Source organism: Haliotis rufescens, unplaced genomic scaffold (genome assembly GCF_023055435.1).
Source record: "Haliotis rufescens isolate VD_foot unplaced genomic scaffold, xgHalRufe1.0.p SCAF_5, whole genome shotgun sequence".
NCBI lineage: Eukaryota > Metazoa > Mollusca > Gastropoda > Lepetellida > Haliotidae > Haliotis > Haliotis rufescens.
Window position 1 is genome coordinate 33,755,701 of NW_025964223.1, and position 25,022 is coordinate 33,780,722.

Sequence of the window (25,022 nt, forward strand, 5' to 3'; positions counted from 1 at the left end):
ACTTCTTTTTAAGGAAACTTATTCCGTTTTCAGTCTAAGACGCCAATAACAGAAGCATAGGCACATCAAACCGAAATGTAGTTTATCCTTAATCTTGAATGCTAAATGAAACAGGGACTATGATGGCCGCTGTTAACACTCAGCATTTCAGGCATTTATGGACGAACGCAAGTCCTTAGTGTGTATGAATCGGATGAACCGAGGACCAAAATCAGAGTGTATCTAGAAGAAAAACACAATCAGTGTATTCAGGCACCATTGGGAATTGTGTTCTCGTACACGACTCCCCATTCCGAAGACTATTGATAACTGATACAAATGAGTTACACACATTAGCAAATATAAACATTTGTCTATTAGTTTCTTATTGTTTAATATAGAGTAGGTGTTCCATCCTTGCGAAAAAATTACAGCTTTGTACTGTTAGTGGACGTAACCACCTACACCTCTCTAAATATAACAAGAGGAACAGGCTTAATATAGCTCCAGGTTAGAATGAAAATACATGTACATGTATCTTCGCATCCGATATACATGGGGAAACAACACACGACAGCAATTATGAAGTGTACATGTAGTGTACCAATATGGCGCCACTTTTGTGGCACTATTACCCACTTTCACGGCCCTATCGCGCTATTATCGCGCCACTTTCACAGCACTATCACGAACGTATTGCGAAATAGTTTCGCGATACAAGGGAAGTGACTTTTGAAATGTAGTGTAGGGTTCAAAGCAGAGCTAATTTCCTAATTAAGGTTACTATACTTCATGATCAAACATGATTTGATATGATGTTTCTAAAATGAAAATTTCCAACACACAGCGCTTGCCATGACCAGCCCACTGATAGAATCAGGCCAATTATATTCCTGGCTCCTGTCCTCCACCGACACAGAGGCGCAACACACAGCAAATAGGTTACCCATTTCAGCTGCCTCTTACAACCAGCAATAAGGTGCTGGGGACCTTTTCTACACCTGGTCTAATGTGCGACAGAATTGTGTCTGTACTTCAGATTTATTACATATACCCATTGTTTCATTGTTCATTGTGTTTACACTTTGCTTCATAAAACTTAAAACCTAAAAAACAATAATTACAGGATTTGAATATTATTATATTTCTGTTTATGAATACTGAACGAGGAATGGGAACCTATTTTTATATCATACCATGTCTTTATCTTTAGCTTGAACCCTAATAAAACAAATATGTAGACTGTCAGTGATGGTACGTTAGATATGGCCTCTCACCTTTTCAGCATTTTCTCTTTGAGAATCATAGCTTCAAGTGTTGGATCAGGAAGTCTTGTTCCTTCCAAAACTTCAACTTGTCTATCATCCAAATCTGTCCATCGTGGAGTCCGCACCACCGGATATATTTTTAGTGGTTTCATATGCCACTTCTCATGCAGCTAAAACATGAAATTTTAAGTCACATTTAGGCAAGGATCTAAGGAACTTTTTTACTGTATATGATTTCATATTTGCTTATTTTTCTAACATAAAATTATAAATCACATTTAGGCAAGGATCTAAGGATAATCTTGACTGCATATGACATCAAAGTTGCTTATGTTTTTAACATGAATTTATAAGTCACATTTAGGCAAGGATCTAAGGATAATCTTTACTGTATATGACATCATATTTGCTTATTTTTCTAACATAAAATTATAAGTCACATTTAGGCAAGGATCTAAGGAAATATTTTACTGTATATGACATCATATTTGCTAATTTTTCTAACATAAAATTATAAATAACATTTAGGCAAGGATCTAAGGATAATCTTTACTGTATATGACATCATATTTGCTTATGTTTTTAACATGAAATTATAAGTCACATTTAGGCAAGGATCTAAGGATGATCTTTACTGAACACATGACATCATATTTGCTTAGGGGGCACGGCTGGCCAAGTCGTCCAAGGCGCCGCGATTCGCTCTGCAGGGTTGCGTCCCTTGGGCACGCCAGAAACCTATGATTGTGGGTTCGAATCCTGCTTCCCCCTGATTATGTTTTTTGGTTTGTCAGCACAATACCCACTGCTCGTGGGTTTCACCGAAGTGGTAAACGTCTGAGACCTGCATCACTTCAAGCTTTCCTCCCACATTAAGCTGACATGCTGCGATATAACTGGAATACTGTTGAAAGCAGCGTTAAACCAAACTCACTCACTCATATTTGCTTATGTTTTTAACATGAAATTATAAATCACATTAAGGCAAGGATCTAAGGATAATCTTTACTGTATATGACATCATATTTGCTTATTTATGTTTTTAACATGAAATTATAAGTCACATTAAGGCAAGGATCTAAGGATAATCTTCACTGTATATGACATCATATTTGCTTATGTTTTTAACATGAAATTATAAATCACACTTAGGCAAGGATCTAAGGATAATCTTTACTGTATATGACATCATAATTGCTTATGTATTTTGTAATAAGAAAGCAGGTCTCTGAAGCTACGTGCAACTTTAGCAACTTAGCTTACATTTCAATAATGTTTTGGGTTGTGGTTTCAGAGAATATTCAACCTACCTTTTATCATGTTCTTTACATTTTATCAATGTGTGACATCTTGTGATAAGAAACAAAAACATTCCCTATGTATCTGCCTCTAAATGACCTAAGATGAATGTATGTCATGGTGTAGCAGAGAAACTTGGAAAAGATTTCCTTCACCATTGTTTTATCTGTTAAGTCTTGTGGCTTCTCCAAAACATTTGGAATATCCAGGGGAAGGGGATATTACATTAACATCAATGATAGGTTTCCGTTTATCCACCCATTGGTTTCTGAATTTATTTGCAGAAGAGGATGACCAATATGATACAAGCTATGATATATTTTGGGCCCAGGTTATGCTTTTACATTTATATGATAACAATATTGAGTGGCAATTAACGTACAGAAGTACTTTCATATCTGTATTGTACTCTGCGATTATATGCATTTTTATATATGTCATAAATGTAACATATGTTATATTTGGGATAACACTTTCTTAGTAAAGTACAGATTCTCGTACTTTTTTGGGTTGAGTCCCGTCCGGGATTCGAACCCACACTTGCCAGAGTGAGGCACCTAATCGCCAGCACACAAAGTCAGCGATATAACCCACTCAGCCACCGAGGCTTCCACAAAAATGAAAGTCCGACAACTGGTAGTCTAAATCACGTACTTTGAGTACCCCTCTGACAAGTGTAAATTGGCACGGCTCCCATGGCCGAAAGCTATGAATACACAAAGCCATTTAGAAAGTGGTCAAATGTAACATGTTATATTTGGGATGACACTTTCTTAGTAAAGTACAGATTCTCGTACTTTTTGGGGCTGAGTCCCGTCCGGGATTTGAACCCACACTTGCCAGAGTGAGGCACCTAATCGCCAGCACACAAAGTCAGCGATCTAACCCACTCAGCCACCGAGGCTTCCACAAAAATGAAAGTCCGACAACTGGTAGTCTAGATCACAAGTGTGGGTTCGAATCCCAGACGGGACTCAACCCAAAAAAGTACGAGAATCTGTACTTTACTAAGAAAGTGTTATCCCAAATATAACATATGTTACATTTGACCACTTTCTAAATGGCATTGTGTATTCATAGTCATAAATGTAGTTAACACGTTTTTACATTGGATGTGAAACTTCAAATCCTTGTCATGAAGCTATGGAAATTACCTTTTCAGATATCTTCTCATCATCAAGTGCCAGAGGGTCTTTCAGAAAACCTTAAACAAAAATAACATCAACATGATCAAGTGAACAAGTTTGGAGTATTTAAGCCTTGAACAATATTTCAGTGAATTCACAACACATGAAATTATTATGATAGTTATTGCCCAAAGTAACACAGGTTTAAGATGTTTAGTACAAAAATTGCTCAGATGTCGAGATATCACAAAATGTGGGAACACATGCTCAGAACAAGGCCCATGTATGTGTGTCCCTAAATGACATCGACATCTTTACGTTGCAATTTGAAACAAAATACAACGCTGAACGCTTTCTCCAATATGTCTTGTTCATATCATCATATTGAGGAAAGTATTCAGCGCTGTGTTTTGTTTATATTTCAGTCATATTGTCACAAGAACATTCGGAAACTTATATCAAAATATAATCCTGCCAACAAAGGACCGTAAAACAACTAAAATATCACATACTTTCAAACAGTTTTGAGAATACTAAAAACACACAGATGGCCTGTATTTCGGCCTTGTGGCACAGAGTACAATTAACTTAAATACAAAATGTAGTTTGATAAACATTTGATAAATTCACAACTCTTAGAAATCTTATAGTAAATGTGTTTCATAAAGATAGCTGCTGACTGGATAGTATTTACATCATTGGGTTAAGTAAATTGTTAATTACTTGGATGACTTACGTATGTTTTTTCTTAATGTGGCAAAAATATATTTCTTTCCTGGGAAAGTAAGGACACTGGTCTTCAATAGACATAGATTTACATTAAGTACAAATAAAATTTCAATAGTCTGTCTTTGTTTTCAAATATCTTGTATTTTTAAACATAGTAGAGAGATTCTAAACGACCAAATCGCTTTTAGAGGGGTTGTATCATTTAATGTCAAACATTTCTCAGGATCAAAAACAGCTTTAATGAAGTATAATGTGAAAGAAAATGAGGAGATCCAATACTTTCTGATCAACCTTGAATGAAAATTTCAACGAGTTTTTGTTTGAAGTTGAAAATAAATTATAACTTATCCCCAACATCTTGGGCAATCCAAATATAGGGGAAACACAGGAAAAGAATAATGTTCTGACATCAGATGCTCATGTGTGTTTGCCATTATCATCTAAAGACAACAGCAACTGGTAACTCTGGAAAGGGTAACTATAACATCGCATACATATAAGATTAAACCAATATTTAATTACTTTCATCTGGGTTAGGATAAATATAGTATTGCACCAAGGCTCCCCTAGTCTTACTCTAAGAAAAGTTTCCAGCTGTATAAAATCTTTTAAAATATGCACGAAACTTTTCATTTCTTCAAAATACCTGGTGCACCATACACAAGAATTGGTGATATATTTTTATTGAAAATGCAACATATTTTGTTTTCTTTATATAGTTAATAGATTGGGAGTAGAGCCTTCTTGGCCTGAGCTGCAAGCGTTTGCAGGCCATTGACCAATATTCATAATAGGAAACAACTCATATTTACATTACAGAACGACCACTTTTCCTTTTGCTCAACTATACCATCATTTCTAAATGCAACAATGGTTGACTTGTCTACGTAAAGCTCTAGACCCCAGGTGTCACAAAAGTGCTGTAGAGCGTTCAGATGCTTTTGTTGACCATTCTTCAGCAAAAAAAAGAGTAAAAGTAGATCCGTAATTTCTTGAGATATAAATATCCCATTACAGCATTTCTCATAAATAGCATCAACAAGTTCATTAATAACGAAAATGAAACTGGTGGACTCAGGACTCTGCCCTGCCGCACACCCGAAGTGGTATTAAAGGTGTCTGTCTTACTTGAGTTAGTTGGTGTTCTTGGTCATCAAGATCAAATATCTAATGGTTAATGTCTTCTTCTTTCCCATCCAATTCCATCACATTCCATGGCACAGGCAATGCAATATTTCACATATATCAATGATCTGATATCGTTTAATAATGGTCGAACAGCCAATTCCCTTCACTTGGTTTACCTGCCTAACTAGAAATGAAAGCAACCAGTGAAACTGCCTCATCTGTTTCATATTTGGATCTGTGAATAAAGATTCAGAGTAAAAACAAACTTTCCACAAGATTTTTTTCCCTATGTCAAGCAATATTCCAGCAACTCCAGCCTTTGGTGTCCACATTTCACAACTCATGAGGTACAACTGAGCATGCTCTTTGACACAGTTGTCTTTGATCAGGATTGTACCATTCAAGATCATTCAATATTTCAAAACGTTTCTGGTGGACATGTGGATGACATTTCTAAATTTGATGTGTCAGTACCAAAAGGATGTCGGATGCAAATTCCTTTTTATTTCACTTGAACCAAATGTTCCTGTGTTTGTTCAGATGAAAACTTGATTTGGGATGTGTTTGTGAGCAGGATATGGTCACCTTTTCATGAACACCTGGTATCATCACTGTTTGACTATATTAACATATTCATATGACACAGTCAGAATCAAACAATGGACACTTCTTTCAGCATTGATTTATACTGATTATGGAAAGAAGTTTCATATTATATGTATTGTCAACCAGTGTTTTCATCCCATATAGCAGAAGCCTATTTTGTAAATTTAATTCCAAAATAATTGTATTTATTTATCCATAATATTTTTTAACTTATGATGCATTGCTCCCTAAAGCATTTAAGGAGCTTTGTGAGGACTTGCTGAAGTAGTTAATCCAACTAGTTGTGTGGCTAATTCCATCATACAGTTCCCATGTGACCAAGGAAGTGATGATGTCATGGCACAGCACATTACTGCTGTCACTTGGAGAGATCCATCTACTGTTTTAAGCTCTCAGTTTTATTCATTGCAATCCTTTTGGTGCTATTCAACACTGTTGTTTTATGTGATTAATACCTTTCCTATGGTTTGTGTCTTCATATCTTACATATGATTTTTAGCACTGCATTAATTTTTAACGCTTGATGGTGGCTTTTTGTCACTGTAAATAACAGGCGAATTGTTATTCCAATTAGCCATTTTGAATTCATTTCGTGGTTACGTTTTTTCGTGCCATGCATTCTGTATTCTTTGTGTTGCTTGGTACTTCATTAATATTGTTGTACCTATAGTTATTTAAGTGTTTTTTTCACGTTCCTTGCGTAAACTGATCCTTGTAACCCACGTGGTTGGGATTGAGATTATAGCATACACAATCGGGGTGGGAACACATTGTGATTACACCTCTGTTTCATTGCAGCTATAAGCCCCATTGTACAAAGTGCCACGGTAACAAGTCTGGTTGGGACCCTCACCCCGTGTCTCAACTGTAATAGTATTTGTTTGAAAGCTGCTAAGCGTCGCGCGTCTCCCGCTCTCTCCTTCAGCCTTCACCTTGTACTTGAGAGTGTCTCATAAACGTCGTTCACAACAAGCCCACAAATTTGCTAAAAGGATGTCAGACTCGTCTGGGCCTGCTGCCTCTCCTCCAGCTATGGCTACTCCATCTACTTCGAGCTGAAGCCCCAATACGTCTACACTGTTACGTTCATCCTCTGCTGAGCATCCATCAGCTGAATAAGCCATCTCACCTACCCAGGTGTTGGTCTCTACACCACAGATACTGTCGACTACACTGAAAAGTGTGCTGGTCCATGTCCACAACCACCTACGGCGCAGGCAACCTTAATCTCAGCTCTTCCACAAGCATACCCCCTGTCTTCAGCACCGGCATCAGCACCTCTGACTAGCTACAGGACCTCAACAGCTGTCTAAGACGCCCTTTTGGCCCCCACATGATGCACACAATGTTTATGGCACCTTCCTCATCCCCAGCCTGTGTGATACCTCCAGCAACGCCTGCGACCATGATATCACCTCTAAGGTCAGGTCTACATCCTCGCATGGTTTGACTTCACCTGGCGCCTCTTCTCAATGTAGTGGGAGCAAGTCCTCTTGATCTAACATCATTCCCGGAGCCCTTCTCCAATCCATCACCACAGGGAATACCACTTAGACTCTCTGGAGGGCTCCTTTATTCTACCATATGGGGGTTCTTTCCTGGAAAAGGACACTCACCTCAGCCTCAATCAAGTTGCGGATTGGTTGGAAGACCATCTCTCTCCGGTTGTTCCATCTCCGGGACCTGATGTTGATAAACGAGATACCATCTGGTCCAACCCCACCTCAATTCCTCGAGACCCGATTCTTAAAGACACGACTGCGGCTCTGGATAAGGACTTTGCAAAATTGGCCTTACTCCATCCTTTAAGGCTACACACAACAAGAAGGAGGATTTCCCCAGACATGCTTTGGAGGTAGCGGACAGCACGCACACCCTGGATGGTGACCTCCACCGCATGACGGGGTCTTCCAGGTCTACTACAATCCGCATCCCTGACACTAGGTTGGCGTTCTTAGGATGGAGATTCATCGATTCCTTAAGCTTCTTTCAGCCATAGCTTCTACCTCGAGAGCCATCATCCAGGATACAACCTTGTTGATAATCTGTCCACCATTATGACCTATCAACTGTGACAGATTTATCACATAAGCACTATGGATATTGCTCTGGCGGAACTCACTACTAACCAGCGCCCATTCACAGAGTGGGATTCTGAGTTTAAGCGAGACTTACTCCAACAACCATGGTCATCCTCCTCCCTCTTCAATGGTCAGTTCTCCTCCACTCACGCCCGCATTAACAGCTACACCAGGGATGAGACGGGTCTCACAGCCCTAGAACACATGTCACATCATTCGTTCTCCAAGTCTTCCTGGTCAAGGAATTATCAACTGGACACAGTTTTCTTCAGACTTGGATGATGTGGGCAAAATTGGGACATGCTGGGGGACCCATACATCACCAACATCCTGGGCCAGGGGTATCAGCTCACATTGATAAACGACCCTCCGCTGATGTCGTTACCTCTGGCAGACACCTAACCCACTACACAACATCAGCTGCTATAAACAAACATCAACACACTGATAGCCAAAGAGGTCATAGAGATCATACACTCCCTGGCCATGACACCAGGCTTCTATTCCCTAATATTCCTTCCCCCAAGAAGGACTGAGAACAACTACGAATGATCCACAATCTGGCTACATTGAACAAGCGCTACCTAGACTGCACGCCTTATTTCCATAGGTCTAGATTGAGGCTGTTCAAGACCAGAATCCAAGCCAAAGATTCCTCAATTAGCCTTGACCATCTTCCCGAGGCAAAAGAGTTAAATGACTATAAAAGCCCAGTTTCCACCCTTGCCGAACTAGGCTGGAATTACTGGGCTCGATCGTAGCACCACCAGTGGTTATTATGAGTTATGTCCCTTCTTAGCCTCTCCAATGTACCAATCAGATTCCACCTCTTGTATGACTTGCATTTGTTAAAACAAAACGACGGCGCCCAGTCAAGACGATCTGATCGATAACCAACATCTTGTGATACAATGTGTCTGTATGACAGTTTACAGGCTGTCGACGCCCTCAGCCTTCCCTGGGATGGCCTAAAAGCGTACGCTTATCCACCACCTTTTCTTCTTCCCATTGTACTTTCAAAAATCAGGTCAACCAGGTGCCTCGCTCTGATTTTGATCACACCTTGGTGGTCAGCGAGGGGCCGGTTCGTGGATCACAAAGAAATGTCGAGTCGACTCCCTTGAACTGCCAGGATGGCCAAACCTGTCCCAGCTGTCTCCAGACAATCACCTTGATGCACAGACCTTCTACCAGTGGCCTCTACAATGACAAATGGTGCTCCTTTGAAAGTTTTTGCAAAGAGAACCATCAGGACCCCACCACTGTGTCGCCCCAATTCTTGTCTGAATGTCTTCTCTTCTTGCGCTGCAAAAGATCCATAACAGGATCTATGTGACATCATTCTACAGGCTTATGAGGCCGCTGAACTGGATACTCCTCGAGCCAACAACTAAAGAGATTAGAGCAGTTGCCTCCATCATGGCTCTCCACAGTAATTGCTCCATCCAGGCCATTATGGAATGTTGCTTCTGGCACTCAGACATGGAGGACATGGAAGGCATCCACTGCCTCTAGGGGCCGTTGACGCTCCGATATCAAGAACAGACCTTTTCGACCTTTCTGGTCTGTGACAACTCCAACTAGATGGTTTACATGCTACCTCCATTGGCTTGGTACATCAGACTTTAGCTAGGGCTTTATTTCTATTACTGCACTGTTTCCTTGATATCCCGCATACCTCACACTCTTGGTTCCTTCCGACGCTCAATGCCGTTGGTCATAAGAGGCACTTTACTGATCAGACTTTTATTGAGGATCACATCTGAAGGTATGCCCTCCACCGCACCCTCCAATAAAGATGCATTAAGGAGTAATGCAAGATAAGTTTAAAAAATCTATAAAATCTAGATAATATTATATACTGAACCGCAAAAGAAACATCAATCCAAGTAACATTGCATGAAAAGTTGTCATTTAAATATCTGGGTAATTTTTGTCAAAGTTTCTCAAATTTAACATTACCTTGTCCAGAAAATTAAAATTTGATGATTAAAAAAACAAAGCAGATGACAATAAAACCGATCGCCCAAACGCATCACGGCAACGGCCATGGTAACCCGATGCACGTGTGTTCCGTGCAAATTGAAATGCACATGCATTCCCCTATTTCTTGCCCTATAAAAATCCACCCAGATCGGATAACATTCATTCGTTATTGAATTGCTACCACATACCAAGATTGACCAGAAATCAGCTACATCAAGCCCTTGGACTATTGAAAGCTACTAACCGCCCGGCATGTAGCCAATGCATTTCAAGTCCAGGTAAAGACCATATACAGGCTCCAACAACAGTACCAGAACACCAACACTACAGATGACTGACCACTTAGTGGAAGACCAAGGGTCACCACCCGACGTCACATTGTACGACGGCATCTTCAAGATCGCTTTGTTACTGCTGCGGAAACTGCCCGACAGAACATGGGGACACACCAGCGACACATTAGTGCAGACACCGTACGTCGACGATTGACGAGCAGACACCTCCACTGTCACAGGCCACAGCCAGGACCCATTCTGACACCACGACATCACCGGGACCGTCTTCAGTGGGCAATAGCACCAGCATTGGCGCCACCAGCAGTGGAGAAGAGTCCTTTTCTCAGACGAGAGCCATTACTGTATCTCAACAGCAGATGGCAGAGAGAGAGTCTGTGGATGCCGTGGGGAACGTTATTCGGATGCTTGTGTTGTTGAGAGAGACTCGCGGGGTGGTCCGAGCATCATATTGTGGGTTTGAATTGGTCTTGCACAGAGGGTCGGCCCTGTGGTCTTCCAGAACATCGGTCCAGGGAGAGGCAATGGTGTCGCGGCAGCTTGGTACATTTATCAAGTCTTGAGACCACACGCTATGCCTCATTTGGCATGTCGCCGCAACCACGGGTTTCCGCATGATAAAGCCTGTGCCCACACTGCAAGGGCAACAAGAGACTTCCTCGAGCAGAATGGCATCAGAACCATGCAGTGGCCTGCCCTCAGTCCTGATTTAAATCCCATTGAGCACCTGTGGGACGAGATTTAAAGATGGCTGAATGACGTCCTACCAAGGCTGACAACTGCAGCTGAACTGCGTCAGGCGTTGCTGAGAGTATGGGCTCAAGTGCCTTTGGCCTTCATCAACCAGCTCATCCATTACACATATCGACGTTGACACAGCAGTCATCAATGCACATGGCAGACACACGAGATACTGACTTGTGATGCCATTTTCTCAGAGACTAGTGTTGTGTTTAACTTTAAGAACATTTGACACTTTCAACCTTGATGATCAGTATTGCCAAGTTTCATCTTTTTAATATGTCTCAAAGTATGTTTGGACAAATAAGGTTTCCCATATATATATATATATCTATGGTGATGTTTCTTTTTCAGTTCAGTATATATTCATATACTTATCCTGCATTACTATGTCTAAAGCGGCCCACCTGTCATTGAGCTGTCTCCATGATGTCTTCAGATGTTTCTGGACTAGCTAGCTTCTGGACTACATGTCTTTTCAGATTGTGTACCTGTAATTTACTTACCTCTATTTACTGATCGAAAGAATACAGACATCACATACAAGATCCTAGGGTAATGTATAAAAGTACTATGACTCACTTATTGAAATGTATGGTTTTATGGCTGTCCTGAGGTGTATGTGATATGTGACACACTTGGGGCTGAATTATATTTTAATAAAATGTCAACTCATTTGTTTCATACATATTGAATACCTACCTGATGAGATTTAACATATGCCCAATAGCTCAAAAGAGCATTATCTGTAACATGCACTACTCTGGCTCAAGGCATCATTATCAGCACGGGTACTACAGATAGGTAACCCCAAGTATGTTTTTGTATACAGAAATATACCCTAACCAAAATCAGAATACAGAAACGTACCCAGTAGCGTAAACAGCATCCTACCCTACATTCCTCAACCCGAAACTAGACTCTTCTTGTTTATTCACATATAAGTTGACTAAGCAACTTACATGGTGTCAGAAGCGGGATGGCTGAGGCATTTAACAAACCTGCACCATTATCCTTCGAAGGAGTTGTCACAGACAACTTGCAGCAATTTGAATTCAATAATCATGGAAGCGGCGCACACTGATAAGAATGATAAGGCTTGTTCATATGTGTTTCTGAACATTGCCGGCAGACAAGCAATTGAGAAAGAAAAGACATTTATTTATGGTGAAGATGGATCTAGAGAATCTTACAAATGCCTGAATTTTTTTTTTGAGAACTTTGTTTGCCACAGACAAACACAACAATTGATACATTCAAGTTCAAGATGACAGTTTTCGAACATTTTACACGGACTTATATACTCACCAAAGCAAATATGTGTAATTATGGAGTTCTAAAAGATGAAATTTTGAGAGACAGAATCGTATGTGGAATAGCATCAGATCATTTGAGAAAGTTGTTATTGAAAGAGACAGACCTGACATTAACTAAAGCTGTGACCTTGTGTAATGTCAATGAACTGTTCAACAGAAAAAGGAGTACAAGAAATCACATTGAAATTAACAGAAGGTGACTTTGTGAGTCAAAAGAAGCCAAGTTATAAATCACATCCGGTTCAAGGAAATACTAAGAGAGATTATGAGAGACTGCAGACGCTGTCGGCGGAAACACTAACAAGGCCGGTGACAGGCCTTTGGAAAAAGGTGTCACAGATGCAACAATTTCAACCACTTCCATTCAATTTGTCAGTCCAGTCCCTCTGGCCAGGAGACATACAGTCACAGAACCAGTGGAAATTCAAAGTGGAAATCAAGTCCAAGAGGCAGGTGTGGATTTCATGCAAGAGCCAGGCCACCAAAATATCAACCATTCATGATCAACAGCCAGTTAGCAAAAAATTGTGAAATTCAAGACGACTGGTATGAGCAAGATGAAAGTGAATGCTTGTTTGTTGAAACTCTAGATATAGATGGTATAGACAACATTCCATCAGAAGTACATACAACAATTACAATCAATGACAAACCAGCAAGCTTTAAAGTTGACACTGGTGCTAAATGCAATGTGATGCCTCTCTCTTTGTTCAAACAAGTGAGAGACAAAGGACTGATTTCCAGATCAGGAGCAGTCAAACTATACACAAAGAAAAAAAGTTAAGCACACCCCTATTTCTGAACCATGACAAACAGTAAAAAATGGGATGACTGACCACAGGAGTTGGGTGATACCAATGTCATCGGATAAAACAAACATTTGACAACAAATAAAGAAGATATTGGTGAGTTGTGATTGAAATTTACTGACCAAAACATCATGGTGGCACATGTACTGTTTTTTACCTTAGACAATACCTCAAAAAAGTATGGAGCTGCAGGATTAAGTAAATGAGTTACGTTTGATGTTTCATGTGCAAGTGTCTCTTAAAGGGGAACTGGTTGTTGCCTTTGTTATTGTTTTTTCCCCTTGAGTACCCAGATGATAAAGCAGAAACCTTGACTAGTTCACAACCTGTGCTGCACAATTCGTAAGCGCATTTGTCACTTTTATTGATAGTATAAGGGCGTATGGTCACATTGATCAACAAAATGAAATTCAGTTTTGGAAATAATAAGGAAATGTAGGTATCTTTGTGGGAGGCATCGATAATGGTGACGAAGTTTTGATAAGTCACTTGCTTGGTAATTGTGCAATTTTCGTTTACACTATTTTGACTTGCAACACAAAGTAAATATTTCTCCTGAGCATTGCTTATTTTATGGTGTTTATATTTTTACAGTCAAAATGTGCAAAAATTTCACTTAGGAAATTTATTAAACGCCTGAATATTCAGTTATTTTACAAATTGACTGAAAAATATGTCCATCTGTATTATTATGACAACGAATTCCAAACATTTTTATGTTTAATATCATCACCAAGAGACTGAAAATGTTACGATGAAAAGTTCATTTCTATATTGTTTGGCTTCTAATCCTACATAATAATCTATTGTGATGTTTTTAGGCCCTATTGATCGTCTTAATCAATTTTGGTCAATCTGTTAAAGAAATGGACAGATTTTTTAGTCAAAATGACTGAAATAATTACACATTTTATAAATTGCCTGAGAGAATCTCATTTTACAAATTGACTGTAATATACAACTGAAAAGACTTGTGAAAACAACGTCTATCGCGCATCGAAGAATTTCCCAACCAAGACGTAGAGGAACAAGAATGAATCTGTCCAATGCTACTGCAAATGAAGGAAAACGAAATGCGAATATCATAATTACAACCTACCAAATTTATGTGTATAATTTTAGGCAGCTTCCTTGTTCGAGGAATGTATCCGTGAATATCCACACAAAGGAACAATATCCCAAACGTCTGCAGCTGTACAAAGAAACGTATTCAATGTCACGTGTCTCTGTAACAATCAAATATTTTAAAATATATATACAGTCCAGTCTCGTTAATCTGACACTTGTTAATCCAACAATCGGCTTTATCCGACGCTAATGATGGGAACCGATTAAATCAGTGCTATTTAGACCCGTTAATCCGACAGTCTCGCACTCCAACTCCGACACACCTAATTTGCAACGAATTACCGAAATCACTCATTAATTAGTGTCGTAAATCCGACACAGTGATCACCGTACTCGGTGGTCATCTGCCCGCGAGTACACTGCCCGTGTTTTGATGTAAGACAAATCAGCTGGTAGCTGCATATTACAACGGCTGCAGAGATAAACTTGCTTAACAATAAACAATTAATGCTTTAAATAAAAAGAAAACAGGATAAATCACATGCATGATTAGAAAACATATTCCGCCAACAATGTAACATAACAATATGAATATTTATCTTATATTTTTGTTTGAATTCTTATATCTATAGTGTAGTTGTCCGATTTTCGATCACGAACGTTGATACTACTTAAATTCGTTTCACCAACATACTCGTTAATCCGACATAATCATATGCAACCATCAATGTCGGATTAAAGGGACTTGACTGTCTATCGTCTCAAAGGTTGGCTGAGAAAGCCCATGTGACAACTATTTTCATAACGTCCACAGTTCCTAAAAAAATCCATTTAGTTAGATAACAATGAGTAATTAATCAAGGTATTATCGGTTAACCCTTTGAACAAAGTTTGTTGTTTTTACATCGGCACTTCACGCAAGGATATGAGTGTATTCCCTTATTTTCAGTAAACCTAGACATGTAAACACTCACTTACGACATATCCACCGTGCTAGATAACAGTGATTAATCAATCAATGTATTTTCTGTTAATCCTTTGATGACTACCAACGATCCGCTGATTTACAAAAAAAGTAAATCAACTAATCATTCATCTCTTGCTGGGCTGCCACATGCATATTACATAACACACATTTCACCTCACTTCCAACCTGGATTTAGATTGAATCATTACCCCAGACACAATAAATGCCAAATGGGAAGCTTCCTCAGGTATTCGGAGTAGTGCTACCACTAATTATACCTGTAATAAATTCATTAACTGAGCACCTAGTGAATGACGACAAATACACAAATGTAGGGTTATACCAGAAAACGTGGATGACAACAAGGGAGTAGTAATCGTATTATCGACGCAATCCGAAATGCGAAAATGCTTACACTGCATTGATACTTTTTTTTAAACTATAACAATGAGGAGTATTTCCAAATGACGACAACCGATGATCTCCGCCGTTCTTTTTGTCGGTTTGTTTAGGCTGAAGAAATTAATTAACATGCACCCTTTGTCGAAATCTTTATAGATCACGGTTAACTAATCAGTGTTCAAAAATGGGTAAAACAAATATTGCCTTTAAGTTTATTTTGCTGTCTTTGCAGACGGTAGCCCAGTCTCTTGTCATGCTCAGTTGCGTTGCGTATCATCCGGGTACTCACGGCGAAAAAACAATAACAAAGGCAACAACCAGTCCCGGGGAATTGCTTTAGATCAGTGCCCCTTTAAAGACTCTACTTGACATGACACGTGAAACAAATCAGTGGCGGGTATAAACACCACGTGCCTCCAGTCAGAAGTTGGATCTGTTGATTGGTCAACAACAACCACTCCAGATGCAATACTGCTTCCAACTGGCGTAAATCTTTTACAGGAGGATCTCATGCCTGTATGCATCGCCCCAGAATATCCCAAACATATTCAAGGGGGTTCAAATCTGGGCTCATTGCTGGCCAGGGTAGAGTCGTTATTGCATTGGCCCTCGCGTAATCCATGACTGCATGGGAACGATGAGGCCTGGCATTGACATCCATGTACTGAGGTAGAGTAGCAAGAGGATGGTTGTCAAAATGAGGAACGACGACTGGCCTCAAAACGTACCTGATGTACTGAGCTCCTGTTAAGTTGCCCCTTATGGTGACCAAATCCATCCTGCAGTCATGAGAGATACACCCCCAAACAATTACTGAGCCCCACCGCATACAACAGTCGGTTTAATGTTCCTGGAGGTGTAGGCTGTGTTCCGGTGCCTCTAAACTCTCGTTCTTCCAACAGTGACGTGAAGCAGAAAGCGACTTTGGTCTAACAAATGGATCCGTCTCCAAGTCCTCAGATTCCAGTTCTGTCACGAAATACACCATGCTAAACAAGCAGCTTTGTGGTGATCTCTCAACAAGGGACGCTTTATGACTTGTCTAGTCCTCAGTCCTGCTGCTTTCAGCTGGTTCCTGACGGTTCTGGCGCTGAAACAATGATTGGGCAACCACAGCTGTACTTGTTAAAAAGGGTTCTAGGCGTATGAGACGAAGAAGGTCCTTGTCTTCGGGATGTGTCGTCACAGGACGTATTCCGAATCTGGAACGGTCCTGTACATCACCTGTCTGAGCATGTTTCTCGACCAAACGGCTTACGACAGTGTTATCATACCCAAAATTCAGACCAATGGCATTACAAGACATTCCTGCTTTATGCATGCCAATCATTTGCCATCGTGTGGCGTTTGATAATCGCCTTCGTGCCATGGTCAGACAATGTCATGGAATAACTGCTTAAAACCGAGCTTAAGAAAGTAATTTTAACGTTTTGATATACATCACTGCAGCATGACCATATGAAACATATTCATCAAGGACACCTCAATGCAGAGCGGTGTAAAGGAAGAGCAAGAGATTTCCTGTATTGGTGAAACATGAACTCTGGCATTGAACAGTGGGAAGCTGAATGTGCAGTGTGCAACAGCTGCAAATCTTAGCAGAAGAAGGAGCCACTCAAGTGTCATTTGGTACTCAACTTAACACCTTGTGCTCATGGATTCACACTCTGGCTGGATAGAAATGAACACTGACCACAACTACCTCTACAGCTTTGATAAGAAAGCTGAAAGGACACTCTGCTAGGTGTGGGGTGCTGGACACTCTTCTAACTGACAACAGAACCCAGTTCTCATCACGGGAGTTTGCAATATTTGCTAAAACCTGGGGATTCACACACAAAACGAGCAGTCCAGGTTATCCACAGAGCAATGGACTTGCCGAAAAGGCAGTACAGTCTGCCAAAAGAATTTTGGAAAAATCAAGTCAAGATGGGAGTGACACATACCTGGCAATACTCAACCAGGGAAATACATCACGCGATCATTTCACTCAGAACCAAAACTGAAACTCCTATGTTGTCCAAGATACTTTCACCAGTTATTTGAAAACCATCAAGTGTCTACAAATGCCTAGCAGAACTGAGAGAGCAACAAAAACAGAAATTTCAACAAGACAGCTAAACTGCTGCCTGCACTTGGAACCTGTTGACAAAGTGAGAATTCTCACAAATAATGGGTTTGATAGCCTAGGACTAGTAAAACAACTGGATCAGTCACCCAGATCCTACATCATATGTTCGGTAGGTAAAGACCTAAGAAGGAATAGAAGACAACTCTCATTTCCACATGAGAAAACACCAGTGAAGCTGATGTCCCCACCAGAGGAATAAACACTAAACACTAAAGACACTAAAGCACAAGTTACAAAGACTAAAATGAGACATGAAATAATGACAAAGAGAAGTGAAGACACTAGACCTATGGTGGTGCCAGACAACAACACACAACCTAATGTGACAATTACCAGGAATGGCAGAATCCTGAAACCAAATCACAAATACCTTGACTGACACTGAACTGTATTAAGTGAAAAATGCCTTTATGCAAAATCAAAAGACATTTCATAATGACATGTTGACTTCAACAGTATTTTTCAATTCACTTAAAGTGTTATAATTTCAGAGACACGATAACTTTATTATTAAGCTCCCTTGCATCGTACATGGTTAAGCTCCTCACAGCAATAGCCCGTTCGCAGAGCTCTCTTTTCGATGCCTCCAAGTCAAAGCTCCCCACTGTGATAGGTGGCTACAACCATGCTTGGATTTGAACTCGCAACCGACTGACTGTTATGTTTACAAATGAGTGATGACTGCCGTGACGCTGAATACTCTTAATTACCGCTGCTAAATTATTTTCTTTGTTTGTCAATTTGAATTTTCTGTTTCATTATAACTATCATATATACATATATGGTATAATAAGAATGTTACAAGGGTGAAGTTGGTTGATTTTCCGTTTGTCTGCAATCTCGAACCAATCCGAACAAACAAACAAAAAGGTTAATTCATCTTGGTAATGTGGTCAGTCATAAACCTTTTCAAAATTAACTGTGATGTCATTCCCAACGACATAAACAAGAGCATAAACGTCATGTCATTCGTGACCAATTCGTGTTATAAGGGACAAGCCGAAAAAAAGTCTTCTTGCAGGCTACTGAAAGGGGTGGGACGCCACATGTAGTCATTCGTCACCTCCCACCGTAGGAGGTGACGAATGACTACATGTGGCGTTAGAGGAACTTTCTATACTATGTGCCATTGGCTGCCAACGATGCGACCGTTTTGTTTACAAACGGAGTTACGCCGAATACCTTTCGAATACACTTATCGTGAGGACGATCCCTGCCGTAGGTCACGAAGACAAACAACTAGTTTTTGAGAGAATCCGTTGGACTGATAGCCCGACAGCTAACCGACTGAGCTGACGTCCACACTGTGAAACTGAGTGCAAATTTACCTTACCATTCCTTCGACGTGACGGAACTGAACGAAAAGGGTCGAATAGGTGACGGACACTTACGCAGGTTACGGGAAGGCATGGTGTCTCGTGACTTTACGTCACATTTATGTATCTACGGTCCCTGAATCAACGAAAGTCCCCTCGTAAAATCCCGCCCACTGTTGTCAGTGAACACGCCATTTTGCAAAAGTCGGTCACCGGTAGTGATGTCATACGTCAATTTTGTTGTACAAATTTGGTAATTTGAAGGTCATTGAATGAAAGTACACACGATCATTGTATCCTGCTGTTTACAGTTACAATCATGATGTAGCTTTTGCATATATTTTTATATTTTATTTCCTCACACAATTAACTTCACTATGGATATTTATCAATGTTCAGTATGATATACCAGAAACGATTTATGAATTATTCCTCTCGTTTTGTATCAATGGGTTCACCCTTTTTTAAATGTGGTGTGTATTACACTTTATATTTCATTTTCTCAAGAATTGTAAAAAGTATAAAATATATAAACTTTGACATGTACTCCGTTGGTCGCACCTTGTACGATTATCCTGATAATTCTATTCCAAAGGAGCTTTCTTCGCATACTTTTATTGTATGAATCTTAGACGAGAAAAAGAGAAATAATCACATAATAATGAACAAAGACATGTTAAATATTGAAGATAATTTTGTTTGTTTCGAAATATTCTTTTGGGTACTTGATTACGTAAGATTAATGTCAATCATGTGCATGTCTTGTCCACGGTAAACTATCTAATGGTTTATTTATTCAAGACATTATTTTTAGTCGTTTTATGCTGTGTCGAAAAAGCGTCAAATTCCGTTTTACTCATCCACATTTTCCATACCATGAACGAAAATAAGGGGAGATATATATTAATCAAAATACCTATGTCGTCTTCTCCGCCGCGTGTCTACTATAGTTTAGGTAGAAAGGAACCCAGTCTAGGTCGACGACCGGAAGCCCGCGATCATGTACGAACATACTTACCTCAGTAAAAGGTTTATTTAGAAGTTCACTCTTTTTGTTTATTCACATATAAGTTGACACAGCAACTTACATCTGGGGTACATATCTGTAGTACCTGTACGGACAACGACCCCTTCAGCACTACTGTAAATTGTATCTGTGAGAACACTGTCAGGAACTTGTACATACAAAACGACAGCATCCATGAGAGTTCTTGACATTTGTGATTTTGAACCAGTGTTAACCAACGTTCATGGTGCCACACAGTCTTGTCGTTGAGGTCCATGATAAAACAATAGTGACATTTTTTTCCACCAAGAATACCAACAAAAACAACTGGACATACATTGAACTCACCTCTATAATACAAGTCGAGCATGAAATTTGAAAAAATACTCATTTTATATTATAATGACTGACGCGCAGGATTTAAAGTGAGGCGACAATGTCCTAAAAACATTATCTTCTCTTTTTAGCCTAAGCTTTGTGTAGCCGTATGTCATTTAAGTCCTCTACCAGTAATGGTAACATCAAACAGCACAGACCCTGAGACGGAACATTATGTAAAGACAAGATTAAATATAAAACAGATAGATCAGTGTGTAACAGGCACATATCTGCAGAGAATATTTATTTATTTTATGCATGTAGAATGATTTTAAGTTTACTTCACAAAAATTAATCAACTTGAAAGTTCAATATCTGTGAGTGAGTGAGCATGGTTTTACGCCGCTTTTAGCAATATTCCAGCAATATCACAGCGGGGACACCAGAAATGGGCTTCACTCATTGTACCCATGTCGGGAATCGAACCCGGGTCTTCGGCGTGACGAGCGAACGCTCTAACCACTAGGCTTCCCGACCTAGAGGATATAAACTTAAGAATTGCGATGCGGGGATGGGCGGATGGACAGATATATCAGTCACTGGATTGCCTGGTCTAGACTAGATTATTTACAGACCGCCGTCAGATAGCCGGAATATTGCAACAGCAAACAAAACGAACTTATGAATGAAACAATGTCAAATAAAAAATAAACTAAGAAAATGTTTAACAAAGCTACTTAAAGGTCTTTACTATTGGTTTGTAAACGTTGTCTTCTGAACCCCATGATATACTGAGTCAAATTAAAAACTTCACATTTTTAAAAGTAATCCCATATATGATATACAACGGACAAATGTATCAGAGAAGGTAATTTTTAATCATTTGTCCAAAGAAGGATTTTAATTAACGGTATTCGGTAATAACATCAACAGTTTAAATCATAAGTCCCAAGCACGAGAATCTGATGGCACACAAGTTCAGTAGCGTGTATGGCCACCATGTGCGTTGACAACTGCCACACAAAGCCTCCGCATGGACCTTGTGATGCTTGTGAACACATGATTGGGAAGACGACGCCATTGTTGCTGCAAAATGGTGCCAAGATCTTGCAAATTCTGTGGTTGGTTCTGGAGAGTGCAGACTTCTGCCAAGAGCATCCCAGACGTGTTCGATGGGATTGAGGTCGGGAGACCTTGACGGCCAGTCCATGACGTTGACTCCCGCATTCTGAAGGAAATTCCTTGTCAAAATTGCTGTGTGGGGTCTGGCATTGTCGTGTTGGAAGATCAAACCGGGTCCATGTGCTGCCGTAAAAGGCAGAAGTTCTGGTGCCAGTACCTGGTCGCGGTAAGCAGCAGCGTTGAGGTTGCCACGGATGACAAGAAGCCTGGAACGTGCATTGCCACAGAAAGCACCCCACACCATGACACTTCCGCCTCGAAATCTGTCAACTTCCTGTACACAACACTGGGCGTAACGTTCATGACGGCGCCTCCACACCCTCGCCCTACCATCAGCAAATCGAAGATTAAATCGGGATTCATCACTGAAGACGACTTGATTCCAATTCCTCTGAGTCCATCGTAAGTGTCGCTGTGCCCACAATTGACGTTGACGTCTGTGTAATTGAGTCAGAATCGGCCCGCAGTATGGCCGTCGTGCTTGAAGGTGAGCAGTTCTCAGACGGTTTCGAATAGTTTGCGCACTCAGTCTACCCATAAACAGTTCATTTCTGGTTGATGTAGCCGTCAAAAATCGGTTACGGAGGTGACGTAAGAAAATCTGACGATCCTCTGCATGTGAGGTCACATGTGGTCGACCTGGCCGAGGGCGATCAGCGGTGGAACCCGTTTGCTGTAGACGCGTCTGTAAATCATAAACAGTCCGTCGACTACAACCCATCGTCCTTGCGACTTCAGCTACGGACGTTCCCGTCTGCAACATGCCGATGGCGCGTTCACGTTGCACATTTGAAAGGCGTGGCATGACAAATGGCCGTAAAGACTTTTGTTTTCTTGTGTTTTTCTTTTTTTGTTAATGACTGCTAACAAGTATGGCTGAGAACTCGTGCGGTATTATGGCCACGTGACCAGTTGCACGTGAAAAACTAATTTTGCCACTATAGTGCTGTGCACATGATTTTGATCGATTCACCTGCACAAAAACGGGTGTTATTTGAAGACAATACGTGGCCATTACTGTTAAAATACTCAATAACGGCCCACAATGATAACTGGTCAAAATGTTAAAATTTTAGGATTGTGAAGTTTTTAATTTGGTTCAGTATATATCTTTCTAATATCTATCTAAGTAGCATGAAACAAGTGTTTTCCCCTTCGAATGTCCACAGCGTTTTAACGTCTTAAACGTTTCAGATGTTAGAAGTGAAGAAGGCCTTAGTAAGGCGTCCCCCCAGTTGTTGAACAGCATGCCCGTGATGATCACTGATTGGCATGTGATATGCTGGTGTGAAGTGTCAACAGTAATCATGCAAAACAAAATTGCCCGAGGTTGTTGTTCTAACTCACAATCTCACTGTTTGTGAAGTGACATTTCCCTGGTCCTCACTGGTTGTCACGTGACTTATCCCTGGTCCTCACTGGTTGTCGTGTGACATTTCCCTGGTCCTCACTGGTTGTCACGTGACTTTTCCCTGTTCCTCACTGGTTGTCATGTGACTTTTCCCTGGTCCTCACTGGTTGTCGTGTGACTTTTCCCTGTTCCTCACTGGTTGTCGTGTGACATTTCCCTGGTCCTCACTGGTTGTCATGTCACATTTCCCTGGTCCTCATTAGTTGTCATGTCACATTTCCCTGGTCCTCACTGGTTGTCATGTGACATTTCCCTGGTCCTCATTAGTTGTCATGTCACATTTCCCTGGTCCTCACTGGTTGTCATGTCACATTTCCCTGGTCCTCACTGGTTGTCATGTGACTTTTCCCTGGTCCTCACTGGTTGTCACATGACTTTTCCCTGGACCTCACTGGTTGTCACGTGACATTTCCCTGGTCCTCACTGGTTGTCGTGTGACATTTCCCTGGTCCTCACTGGTTGTCATGTGAGATTTCCCTGGTCCTCACTGGTTGTCACGTGACATTTCCCTGGACCTCACTGGTTGTCACGTGACATTTCCCTTGTCCTCACTGGTTGTCATGTGACTTTTCCCTGGTCCTCACTGGTTGTCACGTGACTTTTCCCTGGTCCTCACTGGTTGTCACGTGACATTTCCCTGGTCCTCACTGGTTGTCATGTGACATTTCCCTGGTCCTCACTGGTTGTCGTGTGACATTTCCCTGGTCCTCACTGGTTGTCACGTGACTTTTCCCTGTTCCTCACTGGTTGTCGAGTGACATTTCCCTGGTCCTAACTGGTTTTCACGTGACATTTCCCTTGTCCTAACTGGTTTTACGTGACATTTCCCTGGTCCTATCTGGTTGTCGTGTGACATTTCCCTGGTCCTCACTGGTTGTCATGTGAGATGTCCCTGGTCCTCACTGGTTGTCATGTGACTTTTCCCTGGTCCTCATTGGTTGTCGAGTGACATTTCCCTGGACCTCACTGGTTGTCACGTGACATTTCCCTGGTCCTCACTGGTTGTCATGTGACATTTCCCTGGTGCTCACTGGTTGTCGTGTGACATTTCCCTGGTCCTCACTGGTTGTCACGTGACTTTCCCCTGGACCTCACTGGTTGTCATGGGACATTTCCCTGGTCCTCACTGGTTGTCATGTGACATTTCCCTGATTCGTACCAAGAAAATGTGAAAACGTTACAAGTGCTGAAGACATTACAATAATTGCTTATGTACATACTTTAAAACACCAACGTAAAGGACATACATGTGTGATTTGAGATACGATTTGAACACAGATTACCTGCTGTCTCCCAGAAGGTATCTTCATAGGGTAGATGGCCTGTGGTGTTTGCTGAGTGGTATCCACAAAGTGTATGTTCGCGGGGCAATGTTTGTAGGTGCACCCCAGTCACACGAAGATGAATCCCTCCAGATGTTCGAGGTCGATTTGATACTCCAACACCAACTTTTCCTTCAAAGCAGCACGGAGCCGTGAACGCCATGTTAACTCGATCACTGAACTACCGACAGGGTTTATTTGTTTTGTTGCTGGGCAATGAACAACACATACTAGTATTACAACAGTACAATGACGCCCATTTACTTCGCAAGGCCACTACGATCAATAACTATTCATACCATTCATACATCGTGTGTTGGTGTGTGGGGGTGGAGGGGTTCTCTCTATAAATTGGAAAGGTGTTATTCCCGTATATTTGTAATACAAGTAAATCACAAGTCGCCTACCTTATATTCTTGATTATATGAAATGAACACAGTGAGTGGTGAGAATAATACCCTTGAGACTTTTGTAATGGAACAAAGCAATTGATGTCTCGCATTACCAAACCAACAACAATATATATGACACATTGAT

At 40.7% G+C, this 25,022-nt stretch overlaps 1 protein-coding gene across 1 annotated transcript in view; it reads right to left on the bottom strand.

Moving 5' to 3' along the window:
* Positions 1-24,676, bottom strand: part of LOC124115933 — a 452,084-nt gene extending 427,408 nt beyond the window's left edge. The window contains exons 1-3 of the mRNA XM_046477097.2: positions 24,447-24,676; positions 3,701-3,750; positions 1,257-1,417 (exon numbers count right to left, since the gene is read on the bottom strand). Of these exons, the coding sequence (XP_046333053.1) occupies positions 1,257-1,417; positions 3,701-3,750; positions 24,447-24,648 (413 nt within the window). The 5' untranslated portion in view covers positions 24,649-24,676. The remainder of the gene's footprint in view (positions 1-1,256; positions 1,418-3,700; positions 3,751-24,446) is intronic.
* Positions 24,677-25,022: the final 346 nt, after the last annotated feature.